This window comes from Neopelma chrysocephalum, unplaced genomic scaffold, assembly GCF_003984885.1.
Source record: "Neopelma chrysocephalum unplaced genomic scaffold, ASM398488v2 Primary Assembly neopelma1_82, whole genome shotgun sequence".
Taxonomy (NCBI): domain Eukaryota; kingdom Metazoa; phylum Chordata; class Aves; order Passeriformes; family Pipridae; genus Neopelma; species Neopelma chrysocephalum.
In genome coordinates, this window is record NW_020897744.1 from 1716763 (window position 1) to 1734090 (window position 17328).

Sequence of the window (17328 nt, forward strand, 5' to 3'; positions counted from 1 at the left end):
TATGGCATGTGCAGCAAGGAAGCAGAAAGCCTGCTGTCAGGATACAGAGCCGTTAAAATGCAAACATCCCTCTTTGGCTGAGGAACCCTGGGTCCCTCGGAGGCGACTCACAGCTTGTGTAGAGAGCATTTCATTAATGCTGTGATCATACTGCTCAGCCAGGATAGCCAGCTTCCGGGTCTGCTCCTCCTTGAGCCGTTTGAGGACAGCTTTATGTTCACTCTTTGGCGTGGTCTCCAGCAGATGGTTTCTCAGTGCTTTGTACTGTCTGGTTTGGATCTTGCATGTATCCTGAAACTGCTTCTTTATCTGTAGTTCTTTTGACTGGAAAGATGGAGGGGACACAAAGAAAAAACCAGCATGTTTCAAATGAGCGAAATATCCATTCAAATGGATATTTAGGATTACATTAAGGATATGAGTTCAAGAATCCACAAATGTATATTAACATCTACAGTGCAAGGAGGGAAGCAAAATACACAAGAGGCAATGACTATTGCTGCAGCTGCTTTGACATTGCTACTGTGCGAAACAATTACAATACAGACACTTTTATAACAAAGCTCCAGCCTAAATACAGCTGTCTCTGCACAAAGAGCCTCACATTTGTCACTGGACTGGATCCAGTCCTGGGTGTTGCTTTTCAAGAAAAGTTCTTGAGGGACAGGACTAATATTTATTAGCACCAAAAGCCATACTTACACATGACTGTGCTTGTATGGCACATATATATGAACAGCACTTAATGTTATGAAAAGCAGCAGATCTGGTGCATGGGAAGGGACAGGGAAAAAGAGTGACACTTTTTCCATTGAGGGTTTGATGAAATTAAGATGTATTCTAACCCTTGATATTAAGAGCCTGATTTTCATAAAGAAACTCAAAAATGGCTGGGAAAGATCAGATGCTTAAAAACGTACACCACAAGAACATTAGTACTGTGTGAGTCTAGCAAACAAAACAATTCCCCAGTCCCACTGGAGGATTACTGGAGATGGAGTTTTCCTCCCTTTGCACTTGCTACCACCTCTGTATTGTTTAGAGACTTAACTGTGATTGCACACAGGGTTGAGAAACACCAGCCCTGGAAAAGGTATCAGGATCTGATTTTGCTGTAGGACCTTGAGGAAATTAATTATTTTGTTTCTTTTACCTGCCTCCAGAGCAGCTCGTGAGGGTTAACATCTACTAAGATGTTAAGACCCTGGAAAGGAGGGTGTTCTGGGGTTCTCTCTATGTTTCTGCAGGAGGGCTGGCAAGGATACTTCTAACTAAGCAAAACCCATAAGTGATGAGCAATGGTGGTTAACTGACAGATGGTCAAGTTCACCATGGTAACAATAAATAAATAAATAAACCCCAATTACTAAAATCAGACACCAGGGCAGTCAGTATACACTATGGGCCTTCCCCTTAGCCACCATGGCCAAATCCTGAAGCACTGGAGACAGGAACAGAATACACAACCAGATTCCTGTCCTTCAAGTAAGCTGGAGGAGCTCTGGGATATGAACCTGTGCATGCCTCACATCAGCTCCTCCACTGCTCCTCCTGGCATTAACTCAAGACTCAGCAGGGCAGGTGGAAAGCACAGCACTTGAAGCCACCTCGAAAGGTATCCAGCCCAATTTAGATACCAGCACACTTTGCTGCATAAAAGAACAATAACACTTTGCTAACCTGATGCGGAAAACAGGACAGAGACGGGTTTCATTCAAACCAAAACATGTATCACAGAGAGGAATGCATTGCTTTTAACCTTTCTAAATTTCACAGGAAGTTATTTCCCTCCAGGAAACCTTTAAGGTTATTTCTCCCTGCCCTTAAGGGAAGTGTCAGCAGGTTACACATTCCCATCAGGGACCTGGTCACAGCAAAACACTATCAACCTATTTTGTCCTCATTTTCTGTGAAGTCTTGCTTGGACACCAGACTCTGTTTACAGGCTTCCAATCCAAAGGCTTTAACAACAGGAAACAGAAGGGAGGGGTAAGATTTCCAGTCAGACTTCTGACAAGATCATTTTGACCTATTATTGTGAAATACCAGCAAGAGGGTATTTGCATCACAATTAACACACTCAAAATAATAACAGCCGTTTTCACTGAAGGGTGAATTCTAGCTATGGGTCCTTCTGGTGCTGTCACAGAACAGACACTGACCGTTAAAAACCTGCTTCCAGGACAAAGGGCCTCACTAAATAACAAAGGGAAAGCCTGAAACGTGCCCTTGAGGGAAAACGTTGCTGGAGAGAGAAACTGAACAAATGGTCAAATTATCTATTCAATTAAGAATACTTGCCTGCATTAGTCAGAAGCAGGAGAAGGAGTTAATGCTAGAGAACAGCCTCAATAAAGAGGGGATTGTGCTACAAACCCAACGGTTGTCCACAGGCTGCATTATTAGCACTGTGTGTACGCAAAGGTGCAGGATTGACAGCTCAAGCCTGAAATCCTTCACTAATCACAGAACAGCCATGCAAAGCAAAGTGCAAGCTTTCCATGCTCCCTGCAAAACGCTCCAGCCCTGTCCTCCCTGGAAAAGGGAAGGGGTTGGAGAGTCTGCAGAGGTGAAAGGGCAGCCAAGTCCCTGCAGCCCAGAGAGACCACGGATCCTGCTGTCCCGACTGCAGCCAGGGAAGGAGAACGGACATGCTGCCCACTCGTGTTTGCACCGCATCACCTTGGGGAGGCAGAACTCATTCATGCTAATCTCAGAAGGATCAACCTAATACAGCTGCTTCAGTTTTATTCAGCTCAGAGTGCAGCACAGCTTCCCTGTGAAGTCATCAGCTATTTATACACTATATCCTTGGAGATTCTCAACAGCGATCAGATGGTCCCTTGTTCTTACAAGCCAGGTTTTCACTATTTAATATTATTCTAATATTGACAAATCAGGTATAATTTTTTCTTTTCTGAAGTTTTATTTTCAAGTTGGTTATTTTTTCTGTAAAAAGGCAATTTGCAGGTGGTGAAAAACTAAATCAGATGGGAAATATGAAGAGGAAAGACCTAGAACAAAAAAGAAACCCCATGCTCAGTATGCCATACACTCGTTTTGTTACTGGCACAGCTGAACACTGGGTGGAGAGAAGAAGTCTGCCTCCTCAAAGGAATGTACCAGGCAGCTTTGTGAAAGGCCTTATACTCCCTTCTCAGACACTTCAGAATAAACCACTGGACTTCTTTGGATGAAGTGAAGGCTTACAATGAAAACACTAAAAGCCTCAATTACAGAGGCCTCACAGTTCTGGTCAGCCACCACAGCTACAAGGGCAGCATGAGAAACCCAGGAGAGACAACACAGCAAAGGTCAGTGCCAGGAGCTTCCTGAGGACACTGCACTTGGCCGGTGTCTCTCTCTTTCCGCCCCCCCTTGCTTCTATGTCAGCCTTAATATAAAAACAGTAACCAAGTGAGTTAGCCAAGCCTGATAGTGCAGTTCATTTTGATGCACACAGCAACACAAAAGCTTTTGGGTTTTGTTTTTAAATGATACTGCTTCATTACAAAAAAAATAGATTTTATTCTTGTCTATGGGGGAGAAGAGGATCAGAAAATGGTGTAGGAGGAAGAAAGGGGGGGGGAAAGGGTACTGCAAAGATTAAATGCATTTTAAATACCCCAAAAAGGGAGGGACATTGCTAAGAAGAGCTTTCTAAATAAAAGGAGGGAATAGTGCTGCCGTGGCCTGCCTGCAATACACTGCAACCCTGATCACCCCTGCTGTGGTGCTTGTAGACACCTTCCAAATTAACAAGCTTCCAAGTACCTTGGCCCTGCCCACAGTGCAAACAAGAACTGAGCTGTAACGGACCCCTCTTCCACCACCACCAGCTCGCACCCAGAGTTCCCACATCCCTTAGTACCTTCAGGCTCTTGGGCTGCTGCCGGACCTCCATGACGTGCTTACGCCTCAGCTCCCGCTCCCGGCGCTTGTTGTATTCCAGCTGGTTGGTGAGCTCAGTCTGGTGCTGGAGTCGGATCAGCTCACAGCGCATCTTCTGGATGGTACTGAGATGGCGGAACTCCAGCTCCTGCATGGACTCGTGCTGACGCAGCAGCATGGCGTGCTCCAGGTCCTTCTGTGTCTGCCTTTTGTTTAGCTCCTAACAGGAGGACAGAGGGAATTATTAGATTCTTTGTACTTACTTGGATTTCCGTTCACAAAGTGACATTTCACTTTGTTCACAAGGGCATTTCTCTCTTTCCAAGGCATTTGAGGACAGAGCACAGAGTTTCTTCGTCTTATCAGCAGCAGACAGCAACGCTACCGGTAATTTTTCCTTCCTCATTTCACTTTTCTTCTTCCTGTTCTAGATGCTCAACAGGATTCACAGTAAGCATTTTCTGGAAAGGACTGTAACTGTTGTGTCTGATAACTTTTTGGATCTAACAATTCTCCTGCAATAGGGCACTAATCTGAACATTTGATGCCGCATGATGCCTAAATGTCACAGGGATTACCAGATGGCATTTCAAAGCATCAAACCATTGTTTTACCAAAACACTTTGGATGTGGTAACTAACACTTTTTGTTTGATTGGAGCTGGACTGCAGGTGCTCCTGTGAGATGCACTTCACACACGATTCCAGGTCTCATCTCTGCCTGTTCTCTTACCTCCCGAACCAGGTCCTGCTCCAGGTTATGGCGGCCAAGGAGCATCCGTCTCTTGAAGCGGCGACACTCCAGCTCCAAGTATTGCCTCTGACGCCTCAGTAAGTTGGCCTCTTCCTCTGCCTGGAAATGCTGGATGTTCTCCTTCTGCTTGGAGAGCCACTCCTGCTTCTCCTTCTTCGGAGTGCTCTGGTTTTCATTCAGCTCCTGATAATGGCGAGGGAATCAGTTGTGAAATAGTCACACCAACCTCCTTGGCCATGAACAACTGGACAGACCTGACTAATAAACAATGTCTCAAAGCTCTTCTACCCTCTCTTCTCCAAGGCTGGTACCATCCCAGCCTCTACAAAATGCATCTTATCACATTCTAAGGGTGTTCCAGGAGACAATTCACAGAGGAGCAAATTTAAACTAAAACTTTTTTTTTTTTGCACTGGTCATTTTAACTGGCCAAAATGCTGGTTCGTATCCACAGTTTCCAGGCATATATATTAGCTCAAAACATCAAAATGATGGCTTGCCACTGAAAACACTTGGAGGTCCTGCCATACTGCCTGACAGACATTTTTACAGGCTCCCAAAGGACTTAAAGGAGGAGGAAAGCGTTGACATCCTGTTGTTCAAACATATAACTCCAGCCACATGAAGCAGATCTGAAAATTTGTGTCTTGCTTGATCAGAACACATATCCATTTTACTCACTCAGTAACTCACTGAGGCAGAGACACTCACTGAGATGCCATAACTTATGAAAACAATATAATAAAGTTCACAGGTGAAACTCCACATTTGTACTGCATTCAATACATAGCTTAAAGTATCTTTGGCAAAAGACTCTGCTTGCTTGAATTGCACACTAGAGATACCCATGCAGTAATTAAGACTTGTTGTGATACATTTCAACTGAAGTATGAGACAGAACTCCTCTGTATTTCTTGTGTTTCTTGGTGCTCTGTGATCTACTGCCCACTTAGAAAAAGATTCTATGTTATTATAAAGAGCCCACGCTACTATAGTTTTTGTTAGATCTTTCTTGGCTCTGCTGCTCTTTAGCCTTTTTTTTTCTCCTGGGAAATGTCTATGTTTGGGAATATTCCCCTTTGGAGCAAGTTCCAAAGTTGCGTCACACAAGTTGATGGTTGAGCACTAAATGCTTCTTTCAAAAAAATTATTTATAGTGCTTACGGTTTCAGTCCACAAAAAAAATCAGGAAGTTTGATTCTACAGTTTCTCTTCATTTCACAGAGATCTTGATTTTCACTACAATGTAGTGATTATTAAATAGTTACACAACTTTCTACATTAAAATTAAATAGTGTTTTTCAGGTATTTTCCCTAAAGAAAATGCAGGTCATGTTTAGTGCTCTGTTCTCTTGATCCTGTACAGAAATATTATTAAGTCATAAGAAACTCCACGAACTGCTGCAGTGTATGACCCCTATCTGTAGCAACAAGGCATGAGAAAAAAGCTCATGACCTTTCATAGACTACCACCTTTTATTCCTTAAGATTGCCAAATTTGCAGGTTTTGGGCTAAAAAGCAACATTAAACAATGGAGAGGTAAGTACTTTCATGATAAACATGTAAGTGCCAATAAATAAATAAACTGTCTTATTCTAACTAAGGTCGAAGATATGAAACAAATATAGTATGAACAGGACTCTGCTCGTGAAATGCAGAACTTGCTGCAATCCTGTGAAAGATCTCTGGTGCACAGTGTCACCTTTATTTCTGGATATTCACCACTCTCACACTGTATCACAGGCTACACTATATTCACATTTGTCATTACAGATGAGTTACCTCTTTCAGTTGCTCTTTACGGAGTTTATATTCTCTCTTCTGGGACTCCAGGAAACTGTTCAATTCTTTTTTCTGTTGGGCCTGAATATGCTGTTGAAACTTCTTTTCTTCATTGGCCATCACTTTAGCCTACAACAAAGCCAGCAGCAAATCAGTCTGAGTCCCAGTGGATTACAGCTTGTGTTCCATTTCAGCACCAAGACCCAGAACTCATGGTACAGTCAGCATGAAACTCATCATGACTCTGGATAAGTGAAAATCCCAGGAGCTTGCCCTCACTCTCTCCTCATTCCCCATCCCATCAAAGCACCCAGCAGAGTCCCTTTCCAGTGCCTCATTCCCTCAGCCCTATTGTTCAGTTAGTCTTGTCTAACGAAGTCAACACCTTATGATAAACTACATCCTCAGCCCTCCACTGAGAGACCCGAGATGAAAAAAGAATCAATAATAACTGCTGTAGGCAGCACCACTTCATTATCAATTATTTAAAAGCATAAAACTCCCATATCCATACACAACTAGACAGTGAACATTTAAGTGTAGCTGGCACATTTCTCCGCAGGCTAATCTGCCTCCACAACACTCGATGGCAGTCAGTTATTGACAGCACATCCATGGCAAGGGAGGGGAAAACCCTCACAGTGTTTTTTCTGGGGTCAGTATTCTAATATTCAGTGTTAACACGCTGTGGTGAAGGACATACCTGTCCTCTAGTTACATCACCCCTTAGTGTAAGGAGGTGATTTATTAGCCTTTTTCTAATTAGCCATTTGCTTGGCTCCTGAACACAAGATATGTAAGAGACTCTGCTCACTGCCATCACTGGTGAGGGGAAGTGGACAATTCAACGTATCTGACAAACACAGGCTGGTCTGACAAGCAGTAACCTCCTACCTCTTTCTCCATGGCTGCTTGGTGCTTTTTAATTAGCTTTTCCATTTCTGCAGCAAAATTGTTACGCTGTGTTTCAAGATCTTTGTCCAACCTGAGGCGATGCTCGTCCATCTCTGCCTTCAGTTTATTCTCTAATGCCATCAGTTGCTTCTGGTGCTGCCGTCTCATACGTTTATAGCCAGACATCTGCTCTCGGAGCTCAGAGTCTTGTTCATGTTCCTGCATTTGCCTTGTCACCTAGGAAGATAACCACATCGGGCCAAAGGAAGTTAATGCTGCCTAATCTGCTTTTCAGCAGTCTTCAAACCACAAAAGAAAACGATTCAGTAAAGAAATATGATTTTGTTGTAAAGAAAAGCACACATCCTAATGGCAGCGGAGCAGATTAAAAACTCAATTCTGCTGTAGAAGATAAGCTCACATGGGCTCCAGCAGAAAAACAGTACAATTGTTATAAAGCTGGTACTAAATAATGGCCTTTTAGCCTAATGCAATGAGGGTGGATATATAGACACGCACAAATATTCATAATACTGAAACACGCACATGAAAATAAAAGCCAGCTTATTATTATAAATGCTTTCCTACATTGTACCGGGCACATTGGGTTTGAAACTATTTAATATACACAAATTACATTGGCCAAGGTGTCTCATTTATGCTTTATTAGCTGACACTAAACTATTTCAGTGATAGTATCTCAGTCAACGAGGATAGCTCACATTCTGATGAAATCCTGCAAGCTCTAAGTAGTTGCACAGAGCTGTGGTTCAAAGCATCCCTCCCTACACAACCCCATCAAAATAAAACCTCCACGTACCAGCGACGCTGTGCGTATGGTAGCAAAGTGCTCTCGGTTGCGATAATGAGACTTGTGGCGAGATACTTGGGGAGGAGACTGGGGTTCTGATGCCCTTGTTCGAGGATCCGACTCCTCTCTGTAGTTTTCTTCCTCCTTATCAGCAAATATGAACGTCAGGGAATAAAAAGAATCTGTGTTACTAAAGATTTAGTTTTTTTTTTCAGAAACACATTAAAAAGGAAGAAAAAACATTTTACATTCATCAGCCCTGAAACATCCTCCTGCCAATAAGATGGGTGAAGGAATATACTGCGACAAGAGCTCTGACCTAGGATCTTCACTCCTGGAAATTTCATTGTGAATTTTTATTACTAAGAGGAAAATCACTAATTAGAGCTGAAAATGAGAAAAATAAATGGAAAACTGAAAGACGAGTTAAACAGTTTACTTCAACAAAACATGAAAAGTATAAAGTAGATTTTATCAAGTCTGAAAGACAAAACCAACATCTTTGTAACTCTGAAAGACAGAAGATTTTCATTACACCCACTGCAGAAACACCTCAAATCAAATTTTAGAATTTGTCATGGTGTATTCCACATTCTTATTTTGAGTTTGTCATTCATCACAGCGCGATTACTAGTTAGATATGATACACTAATTAACTCCCCGAGGAAATACGTGTCTTTGTTGCATATCTGGGCAAAGAACAAGACATTCTAACCACACCTATCATTAGCCAGGGAAATGGTGGTGCTTTGAGCTAACGAGTGGTAACCCCTCCATGGCAAGAGCAGTGTGGCTCCCAGGAACTCTTGCCCAGCTCACCCTTCATTGGGCAGAGGGAAAGCAGGGAAGTGGTTTCCACTTCATTTCTTTTTCCATGCACCTTTATTCACTAACCAAATATTCAAATCAAGTGCTGGGAAGCTGCAGAACAGATTTCAGCTACTATTGTGGGTCTTGAATTTAAGAATTCACTAACGAGGAGGTAAGAAGGTGGAACTCTCACATCCTGCTGTCTGACAAAACAGTGCTCTGCAAATTAAGGGCATCCACTAAACAAGCCTATTTACAACCTGCCATTCCAACTCCTCCCAATAAAGCAAACTGCTTTCGAAACAATTCAATTAGTAAACTAATTTTAGTGAATTAACAAAAATAACCGACTTTCACAGCAACCTTCCCAAGTTTCCAGTGCACATTCATATATTTGGGGCACAATAATGGAACCTGCGGATAATGACTCGGGATTGGAAGCAGTTGACTTTTTGCCGTTGTGCCAACTGAATCCTCTCCCATTTTACACCTTCAAAGTCCACTGGTAAAAATCCAGAGCTTACCGGCTTTAAATGAATGACAGAGCTATTTGACATCACGGTGTGGTCCCCCTCCATCATATCCAGCTCGCTCTTATCATCCGAGGCATCTGGAAGACTGTTAACACTACTGCTTTGGCTACTGGCACTGATAGACATACTAGGAATGGACTGATTACTTCCGACACTATTCACCGTTCCCGTCCTGCCGACACCATGATCTTGTTCCTGGGAGAAAGCAATTATTATGAAAATTCAGACCCATCCCAGTTGTATCTGTGGACATTACCAAACGGAACATTCATTCCATTGCTTTCTAAAGGCATCCACCTGCCACGTCATGGCAGTTTCCACCCTCCAGGCACTGCCATCAAACGTTTTTCTCGTGGGATGTTGGGGAGAGGAAGGAATCAGCCTTGTCAAGATTAACTGGCTGATGTCAGATCCTTTTCAACAGCAAGCCTGTTAACAAGCTGAACTCTATCATGTATCAGCTACAGTGTGTCACCAGAAACTGTTCTGACACCAGCATCACCCGAGTGCTCAGCTGGGACCCTGCACCTCGCAGGCTTCTTTCTGTACTGCAGAACTGCAGTACTGGAGAACTGCAATTCAGAGTCTCCATCACTGCATGGTGACTGCAGCACTCAACCCAAACAAGATAAATTAATTTCCTTGATGACTTTTTTTTTTTAAATAAATCAAGTACAAATTTCTATGTCTCAGAACAGCATTCTCAGACAAAACTATAAGATTTTCAAGGTCTTGTAGATATGGTTAAATAGAGGTTAACTGCAATTGCTAAAGAGTCCTCATGAAGCCTCATAAACAGGCAAAGAAAGAGAGGATTTACAGAACTGGAAGCTGACTGTTCAAGCATGAACACATGGCACAGCTTCTTGCCAGCACTAGGCATCTACCCTGTTTGTCCTTGTTTGTGCCTTGAGGTAGCTTTATTCCAAGCACAAAGGGGAGAGACAGCATCACAGCCAGGTGTGTAAACAGCCTCCCTTTGTTTTAGCAGTATCTGAGTTGTGGTTATTTAAATGACAGCCTCGTTTTCTCTGGTTCAGTGATGAAATCCAACATTTCTCTCACCTCCTCCTCCTCCTGTGTTTCCACTGCAGGGCCATTGTGGGCCTCCTGGAAGAGGAGCTTCTTCATTTTACGATACTGCAGGTTGTCCAGTTCTCTCACTGCATCCTTTGTTCTCTGAATCAGGTCTATTAACACTGTTTCGGGCCGCTCTCGAAGAACAAACATGTGCTGTAGAACACACAAACAGGTGAGTGACCTCTCGTGCCTCCAACACACAGGCTTTGAGGATACAATGATGAGCTGTAGTTGGGCTTATTAGCCCTCTTCCCTGCACAGGAGAAGAACACCTTCCCACCTTATGCTGGCACTGTTTTTGAGACTTCATGATCCAGATAGATTTCAGAATAATTGCTTTCTGATGGTAGACTTCCACCAAAAAATAAAGATGTAAAAAACCTGGGAAGGGTATTTCACATACCATGAAAATGTGCTCAGTATATATCTAAACTTTAGAGACGTTATCTGCTTGTGGTTTAGTGAGGGAAGAGCAACAAACATCATATAAAAGCTTAAGATGCAAGGCTGGCTAGTATCTTTAACCAAATGTTAATTAACTCATGAGCTAACTCTCACTATAAAACCCTTTTCCTTGTTTAGAAAAGCCTGAGAATCAAATATTCATCATACAACTCTGAGTCATAAAATAGGCTGTGAACCTTAGAGCCCAGTCCTCGAACAGCTCACCATGTTCTGCTCTTTCTTTTTTTTTTTTTTGGGAGATAATCACCACATTTCTCTGCAAAGGTGGCTACATTTTGCCAATAGGTAAAACAAGTCCTGTCTATGTATGTCAGAAGCAGCTTTTGCAGTCTCCAGATGCAATGTGCTGTGCAAGCATGAGTCATTATTAACACCACCGCTACTTTCATTTTGTTCCTTTGGAGAACTGCATTGCTGTTTCCAACATGTCACATTCCCTACCTGTCCCTGTGAAGTGGCATTGCAGCTGTTTCAGACTATAGATATGGAAGGAATACATTCCCAAACGTTTCATTTCCATCAATGTTCTCTTTAATTGCAGTACATTGCTCAAAATAAAACCAATCTGCAGAATTCTGAAATGGCAGGACTACACACCCACACCGAAACCTTTCCTGGATAATTGCATTTACTTTCTGAATAGACAGTTTTCAAAGAGGCACAAGTCCTCCGAGCCATTTTTAGGTAAAACCATTCAAAAAGGTGCTGATAAAACCTTCATAAATAGCATCTATTTCCCTGCAATGCAAAAAATTTGGAAAAACACTGTTTAGCAGAAAAAGGGCCAGGATAAAAAGAAACCCAAAATGTCACGAGCACTGTAAAGAGAATGACAAGTTAGCAAAATTCTGAATGCCACCTGATGCCACAAAGGAAATCCACCAAAGTCACCCAATAAAGCAGCTCTAACACCCAACTTCTATGCGAGTTCTGTTCACTCAGGAACACGTCAGCTTTTTGCAACAATCTACCCCACAGGCTTTGTCTCCACACTAGAATGAGGAAAGCCAAGTACCTGCAGCATTCAGGAGCACAAATGAAATAAAAAAAATCTAAGAAATAAAGCAAGAGAAAACCTGCAGACTGCTAATGCTTCTTCATATCAAGGAAAAATATGGTGAGGAAAAACTGCTTTCCTCTGCCCCCTTTCCCCCAGGGATACTATTAGAACAGCAGATTTCAGGTCTCTGCAAAGCACATAGGTGATGGGAGAGGCTACAAAGCCTTGGGGTGTATACAGAAGAGAATAAAGAGGGAAGTAACAAAAGGTATTTGTTAGCTAATGCATGGCAGCTCTGTTGGGATTAATTATAATCACTGCAATGACAGACCGAGTTCAAGAAACAAACTCTCGACAAGTTGATGGTCACCCACTGTCACCTGATGGAGTGACCTTTCATGGTGAGAACTCCAAGGCTGACTTGGAGAGTCAGCTGGGAACATTGGGACACTGCAGAGAGGCAGTAAAGCCAGGACTGCCAGCTCAGTACAGCCCAGAGCACTCCCAGCTCAAAGGTGTTCAGGCAGAGAGAGCATCACTAAACCATAACCTTGTACAGCAGATGAGAAAGAACACCATCACAGGGCACAGCCCCTTTTAATACCACATGGAAAGCAAAAAGGACAAGCAAGCCAACCTTCAGAAGCTCCTCTGATGTAGGCCTGTCTTGAGGAATTTTCTGGAGGCAAGAATCTACGAAGTTTCGAAAATAATCAGACCTGTGTCAAGGAGAGGAAAGAAAAAAATCCATCTGAGTTAACGACCCAGTTTAATTCATTAAGCAATCAAGATACTCACATCTGGGTGCTCTTAGCAGAAAAAGTGGGGAGAAACCACACAGACCCAGTACTTCATCCTATAGTCTCTGACATCCCTAGTCAAGCCAAAGCCCACCACTATGAGTAGGTACATCCCTTTAACTTACAGACAGAACGTTTTGGCTTAAGAATGCAAAAATATGGCCCAATTCAAGAGGAAGGAGAGTTCCATATAAAAGCAGACACCCAAATAGTTCAGTGTGAGCATCAACTCTGTCCAAAGTTCTACACTGCGCAAATTCTCAAGCTCTAATCAGAGCCCCTGTCCCATTCCATCTCTGCACAGGTGTTTTATCCAAAAATGGTATTGAAGTACAATTCCTGAAATGCCTTTGGCCCCTCTGACATGACTTTACACTATTGTGCAATCTGTCACCAGTAAGAATTAAAGTCAGGATTTGTTAAGTAACTTCTCTCCTTCTGTAAGCTAAAAGTCTGTATTTTGCCCCTTCTTTATTTGAACACAGGTCGTCAGAAGGTCAGGATTATACCTCAAAAACAGCAGTACATCAGTTGAACAGGCTTTAATTCTTTCTACCCTCACTACTCCCCCCATCCCATCACGTAATGGGAGGGTTTGCTACTGCAAATTTTCAGTAAATCAAATTACTGCATTTTTTTGGTCAGAAAAATGCATGAAGAAATTTGAATGTTTAGTCAATCACCAGGGCATGAAATAGCTCAACCAGAAAATCTCAAAAGTAGAAAAATATTTCTAAAAACAAGGGACAATGTATTATGTTGGAGGCCTAGTACTATGGCTCAGTAAACCACAGTTAGGAAGTTTTTAACTTTTGAAATTAGTTGACTGTGTTTGCTGTTTCAAAAGACAGTTGTTGAGGCTGGGAGGCACAAAATGTTACTACTGTGCTTTATTCTTCTGAAGTTTATGCAACAGACACTTGCCACACACAAGCTGTGTCTTCATCTTGCAAAGCAACACTTCAACAAAACAAGATTTAGGAATTGACAGTGTGGTTTGTGATTAAAAAAACACTAAAAACCACAGTTTTGGCAGGCTTGGGAGCCTCAGAAGTTTACTGACCCATGAACGGAGTTTTTTACAGGATCTTATGTTCTTCCAGCAGCATGTCCTGTTTCTACCACACTGCAGAGTCTCAAATGTATATTTAGTAATTGGTCAACTTTGTATATAAAATGCATAGTGAATCTAATGAGAACCTTCCAGCTCACATCCTCCCAACAGGAATCCAGCCATTTCAAGAACTCAGCATGACAAAGCACTCCATTTACAGCAATTCCCTACAACATTCCTCCCTCAGCAATACTCACCATTCATTAGACTGTAGTGTAGGGGATTCATTCTGCGCTATGTGATATAAGGCACTCATTGCGTTCATGTTAAACAAAGGAGGCTTCCTTTCCGCTGCACACAAGAGAAAAGAAGTTTTATACAGGGAGATAGTCCCATGGTTTTGCTCAGTGTTTTTTTTTAGTTTACATCCCTTTAAACAGAAAACCACATCAGCAAAATCCCTACTGCCTGAACGTGGAACCCCAAACCAACCCTACCCTGCAATCAGACAGATATGTTGGCATAAGTCCTGTGCCATTGCAGAAGATGAAAGCCCTTTGAAGATCAAATGCCTTGTCCTCTCAAGCTTTTAAATTACGTGGTTTATCATAGTTGAGTTCTCTGACTCATTGTAATGTACTAAAATAGGAATAAGTTAACAGTAAGCTCTATACTCGGTGTTTAGCCACTAAGCATTCTTGGTTTCATACACTCCCTCCTTCTTTTTTTTTAATCTACAGTTGCTAAAAAGCTAAGAAATATTTATTTCTAGCAGGACAGCAGTGATGAAGAAAAGGCTGGTTACAAGAACCATCAAATCACACTTAACTGACTAAGCACACGGGCAGGAAGTCAGCAACAGGCCAACTCTATACTATTTTGAGAGTTGCATTCTCTTTGGCTCTTCTCTCTTTCAAGCTTGTGTTACTCTTATAGACTGACACAGCATGAAAGCTTAATGAGGAAGGAGATGATCTCACTGTAACAACAAAATTGAAGCTTCACCAGAATGTTTATTGGGTAAACTTATAAAGCTCAGTCTCGCCATAAACATTCCAGAGAAGGTGGTCAGGCCATGAGGATGTTCCTACACCAGTCAAAATGCAACAGAAAACTTTCCTTCCTCAAAAAAAACCAAAAAACCCAAACAAACAAACAAGGCAAAAAAATAATGCTGGTTTTCTTATTCTGCTCCTCAGTTTTGAGTCAAATAGTAGCAGTGAGGTATGAATCAGAGATCATAGTTCACTCATGACTATGGCAGGATGGACTAAGCTCTACAAATTCCTCAGAATGAGAAAATTGAGGAGCTAAGTCTTTCCTCAAATGTAGCACTTTACCTTCTCTGATCTGTCAGATAACTACCTGCTGCTATCAACGATCAGACTGCTTATTCATTAAACTATTTTAACTGACTGTTCTCTGTGGCTTTTTTGCTCTTAACTCACCTGAATGAATAGAAATCTTCAGGAAACCCTGAAACTGAGCCCTCGATGAGGCCATTTTTAAGACTTAAGTGATAATTTGAGAAGACTACTAGACATGCCGTTTTCCTGCTGCCTTCCCAGGCTTACTCAAACCAACACAACCGAGCCAGCCACACCGACCCAGCCTACAACACTCTGCTGTCCTGACCTAGTCTCACCTCCCACCACGCCAGCAGCCGTAGACGAAGCCAAACGCTTCATCCCGCAAGAACGCGGCGTGCAGGAGGCTCCCGGGGGTGTGGTGGCCATGAGCTCACTGCATTCCTGGAGCCCTGCAGCCAGCCAAGTCTCCTTACTCCACTCGGAGCAGGGTTCTGTCATGACAGTCACACCCCTTAAACTTGCTTTATATTGGCAACCAAAAAAAAAAAAAAGCAAAAAAAAACCCCACAACAACTCTGCTCTGAAGAAAGAATCTATTTCATGTCCTGGAAGAAAATGAAGTTGACAGTTTGGAATGCCAGACAGCATTTTTAGCTAAACTGTGCAGTTCACATGGATTAGTGTGTTCCTGAGAGCTCTCACTGCCCGGCTGGGCTGCTCCTCCAACTGAGGTCGGGTTGGAGTCTGAGCAATCAGATCTGACAAGGATGGGAGGACAGCCCCAGGTGCACCGGAGTAGTGTGCATGGTGTTGTGCTTCAGCGAGGGTATTTTTATTCCAAGAAAACATTATGTGTTAAATTGAAACAGAATGCCATACTAACAATGTCCTTTTAAACTGAAATTCTGCTTTAAAGACTCTGTTGTAATGGCAATGCCATCCTTTCTTTAGGCTTTGACTTACAAGTTACCACTTCAAAATTAGATTATTCCCTATCTTTTTGTCTAAAGAAAAGAAAATAAATCTATTCACAAGTGACAACATAAACTGCATATAGCTTTGAAAGTGCCCACTTACCCAAAACTTCATTACTGCAGGACTTGTTAATGCATCTTAAATTTTCATGCAAACAGTTATCAACTTACAGCATTAAATACATTTCCACACTGGTAGTTTTAATGTTTCATTTCTAAAGCTGTTCAGCAGTTTTTCAGTTCAGAAGTTAACTGCCTCTCCCACAGAACGTGAACACCCTTAGTGATATCACTTGGCTACTGTCTTTGTCTATATAACTCTTTTTCTTCAGGTAATGAAAACACCAGCTCAATAAACATTAAATTGGAGACTTGAATTTTAGAGAGCATATTTAGCCTTTTTCTCCAAAACTCAAGTCCCAGAAAAATCAGGACAATGAAGGAAGCACAGATCTTCTGCACTGTGATTCAGCTGAATTAGTTCTAGGTATTAAATATCTACCTTTTACAATTTGTCAAAGGAAATAACTTACCTAACTCAATACAGGTAATTCCAAGAGACCAAACATCTACTTTGCCATCATACTGCCCTTCATCCATGGCTAAAATCACTTCTGGGGCCATCCTAAAATAGGAAATTGGTTCTCATAAATGGGCAATGGAACACCTTATCTTCATCAGTGTGAAATAGGCTATTTCACTGATTTCAGCTACCATAAACAAATCATTCCCCAAGCCCTCAGGCATGACCATGGGATACTGGGAACAAAGACCAGGCACCCACACTAGTGCACGCCTGCAGAGGCTGCATGATGCTCTCCTGTGCTTTGCCCAGCTCTCCATTTCTGAGTCTCACCACCTTCTCACCCTCCCACATTTCCAATAGTTTAGCTGGCTGACCAACTCTGGTGAAATAATTATAGCATGCAGTTGTGTAAACACCACAGATTAGGTGTAAGAGATCAAAAGCATACAAGGGATCTGCAAAGGGGTTTGTTCAATGAACCTGGCCTTTCCTATGAAAGAAAAAACACTTCAGTTATTTCAACAACCAGAACATAGGAATTGTTTAAACCACTGGGGGGAGTGATTAAAATATATTACAGATGATTCAATCCCACCTCTACCACTTAAGGTCAGTGTAAGCAGAACAACAAAACATTTTTATTA

The 17328-nt window shown here is 42.2% G+C and overlaps 1 protein-coding gene across 4 annotated transcripts in view; it reads right to left on the reverse strand.

Moving 5' to 3' along the window:
* TAOK1 (TAO kinase 1) overlaps positions 1 to 17328 on the reverse strand; it is a 70326-nt gene that overhangs the window by 12946 nt on the left and 40052 nt on the right. For 3 of the 4 annotated variants that reach the window (XM_027691016.1, XM_027691017.1, XM_027691018.1), the window contains exons 8-18: positions 16692 to 16783; positions 14132 to 14225; positions 12658 to 12739; positions 10541 to 10708; positions 9467 to 9670; positions 8142 to 8276; positions 7322 to 7558; positions 6428 to 6556; positions 4624 to 4827; positions 3872 to 4111; positions 112 to 324 (exon numbers count right to left, since the gene is read on the reverse strand). In XM_027691016.1, coding sequence (XP_027546817.1) covers positions 112 to 324; positions 3872 to 4111; positions 4624 to 4827; positions 6428 to 6556; positions 7322 to 7558; positions 8142 to 8276; positions 9467 to 9670; positions 10541 to 10708; positions 12658 to 12739; positions 14132 to 14225; positions 16692 to 16783 — 1798 coding nt within the window. The remainder of the gene's footprint in view (positions 1 to 111; positions 325 to 3871; positions 4112 to 4623; positions 4828 to 6427; positions 6557 to 7321; positions 7559 to 8141; positions 8277 to 9466; positions 9671 to 10540; positions 10709 to 12657; positions 12740 to 14131; positions 14226 to 16691; positions 16784 to 17328) is intronic. The other variant, XM_027691020.1, reaches the window with a different exon arrangement.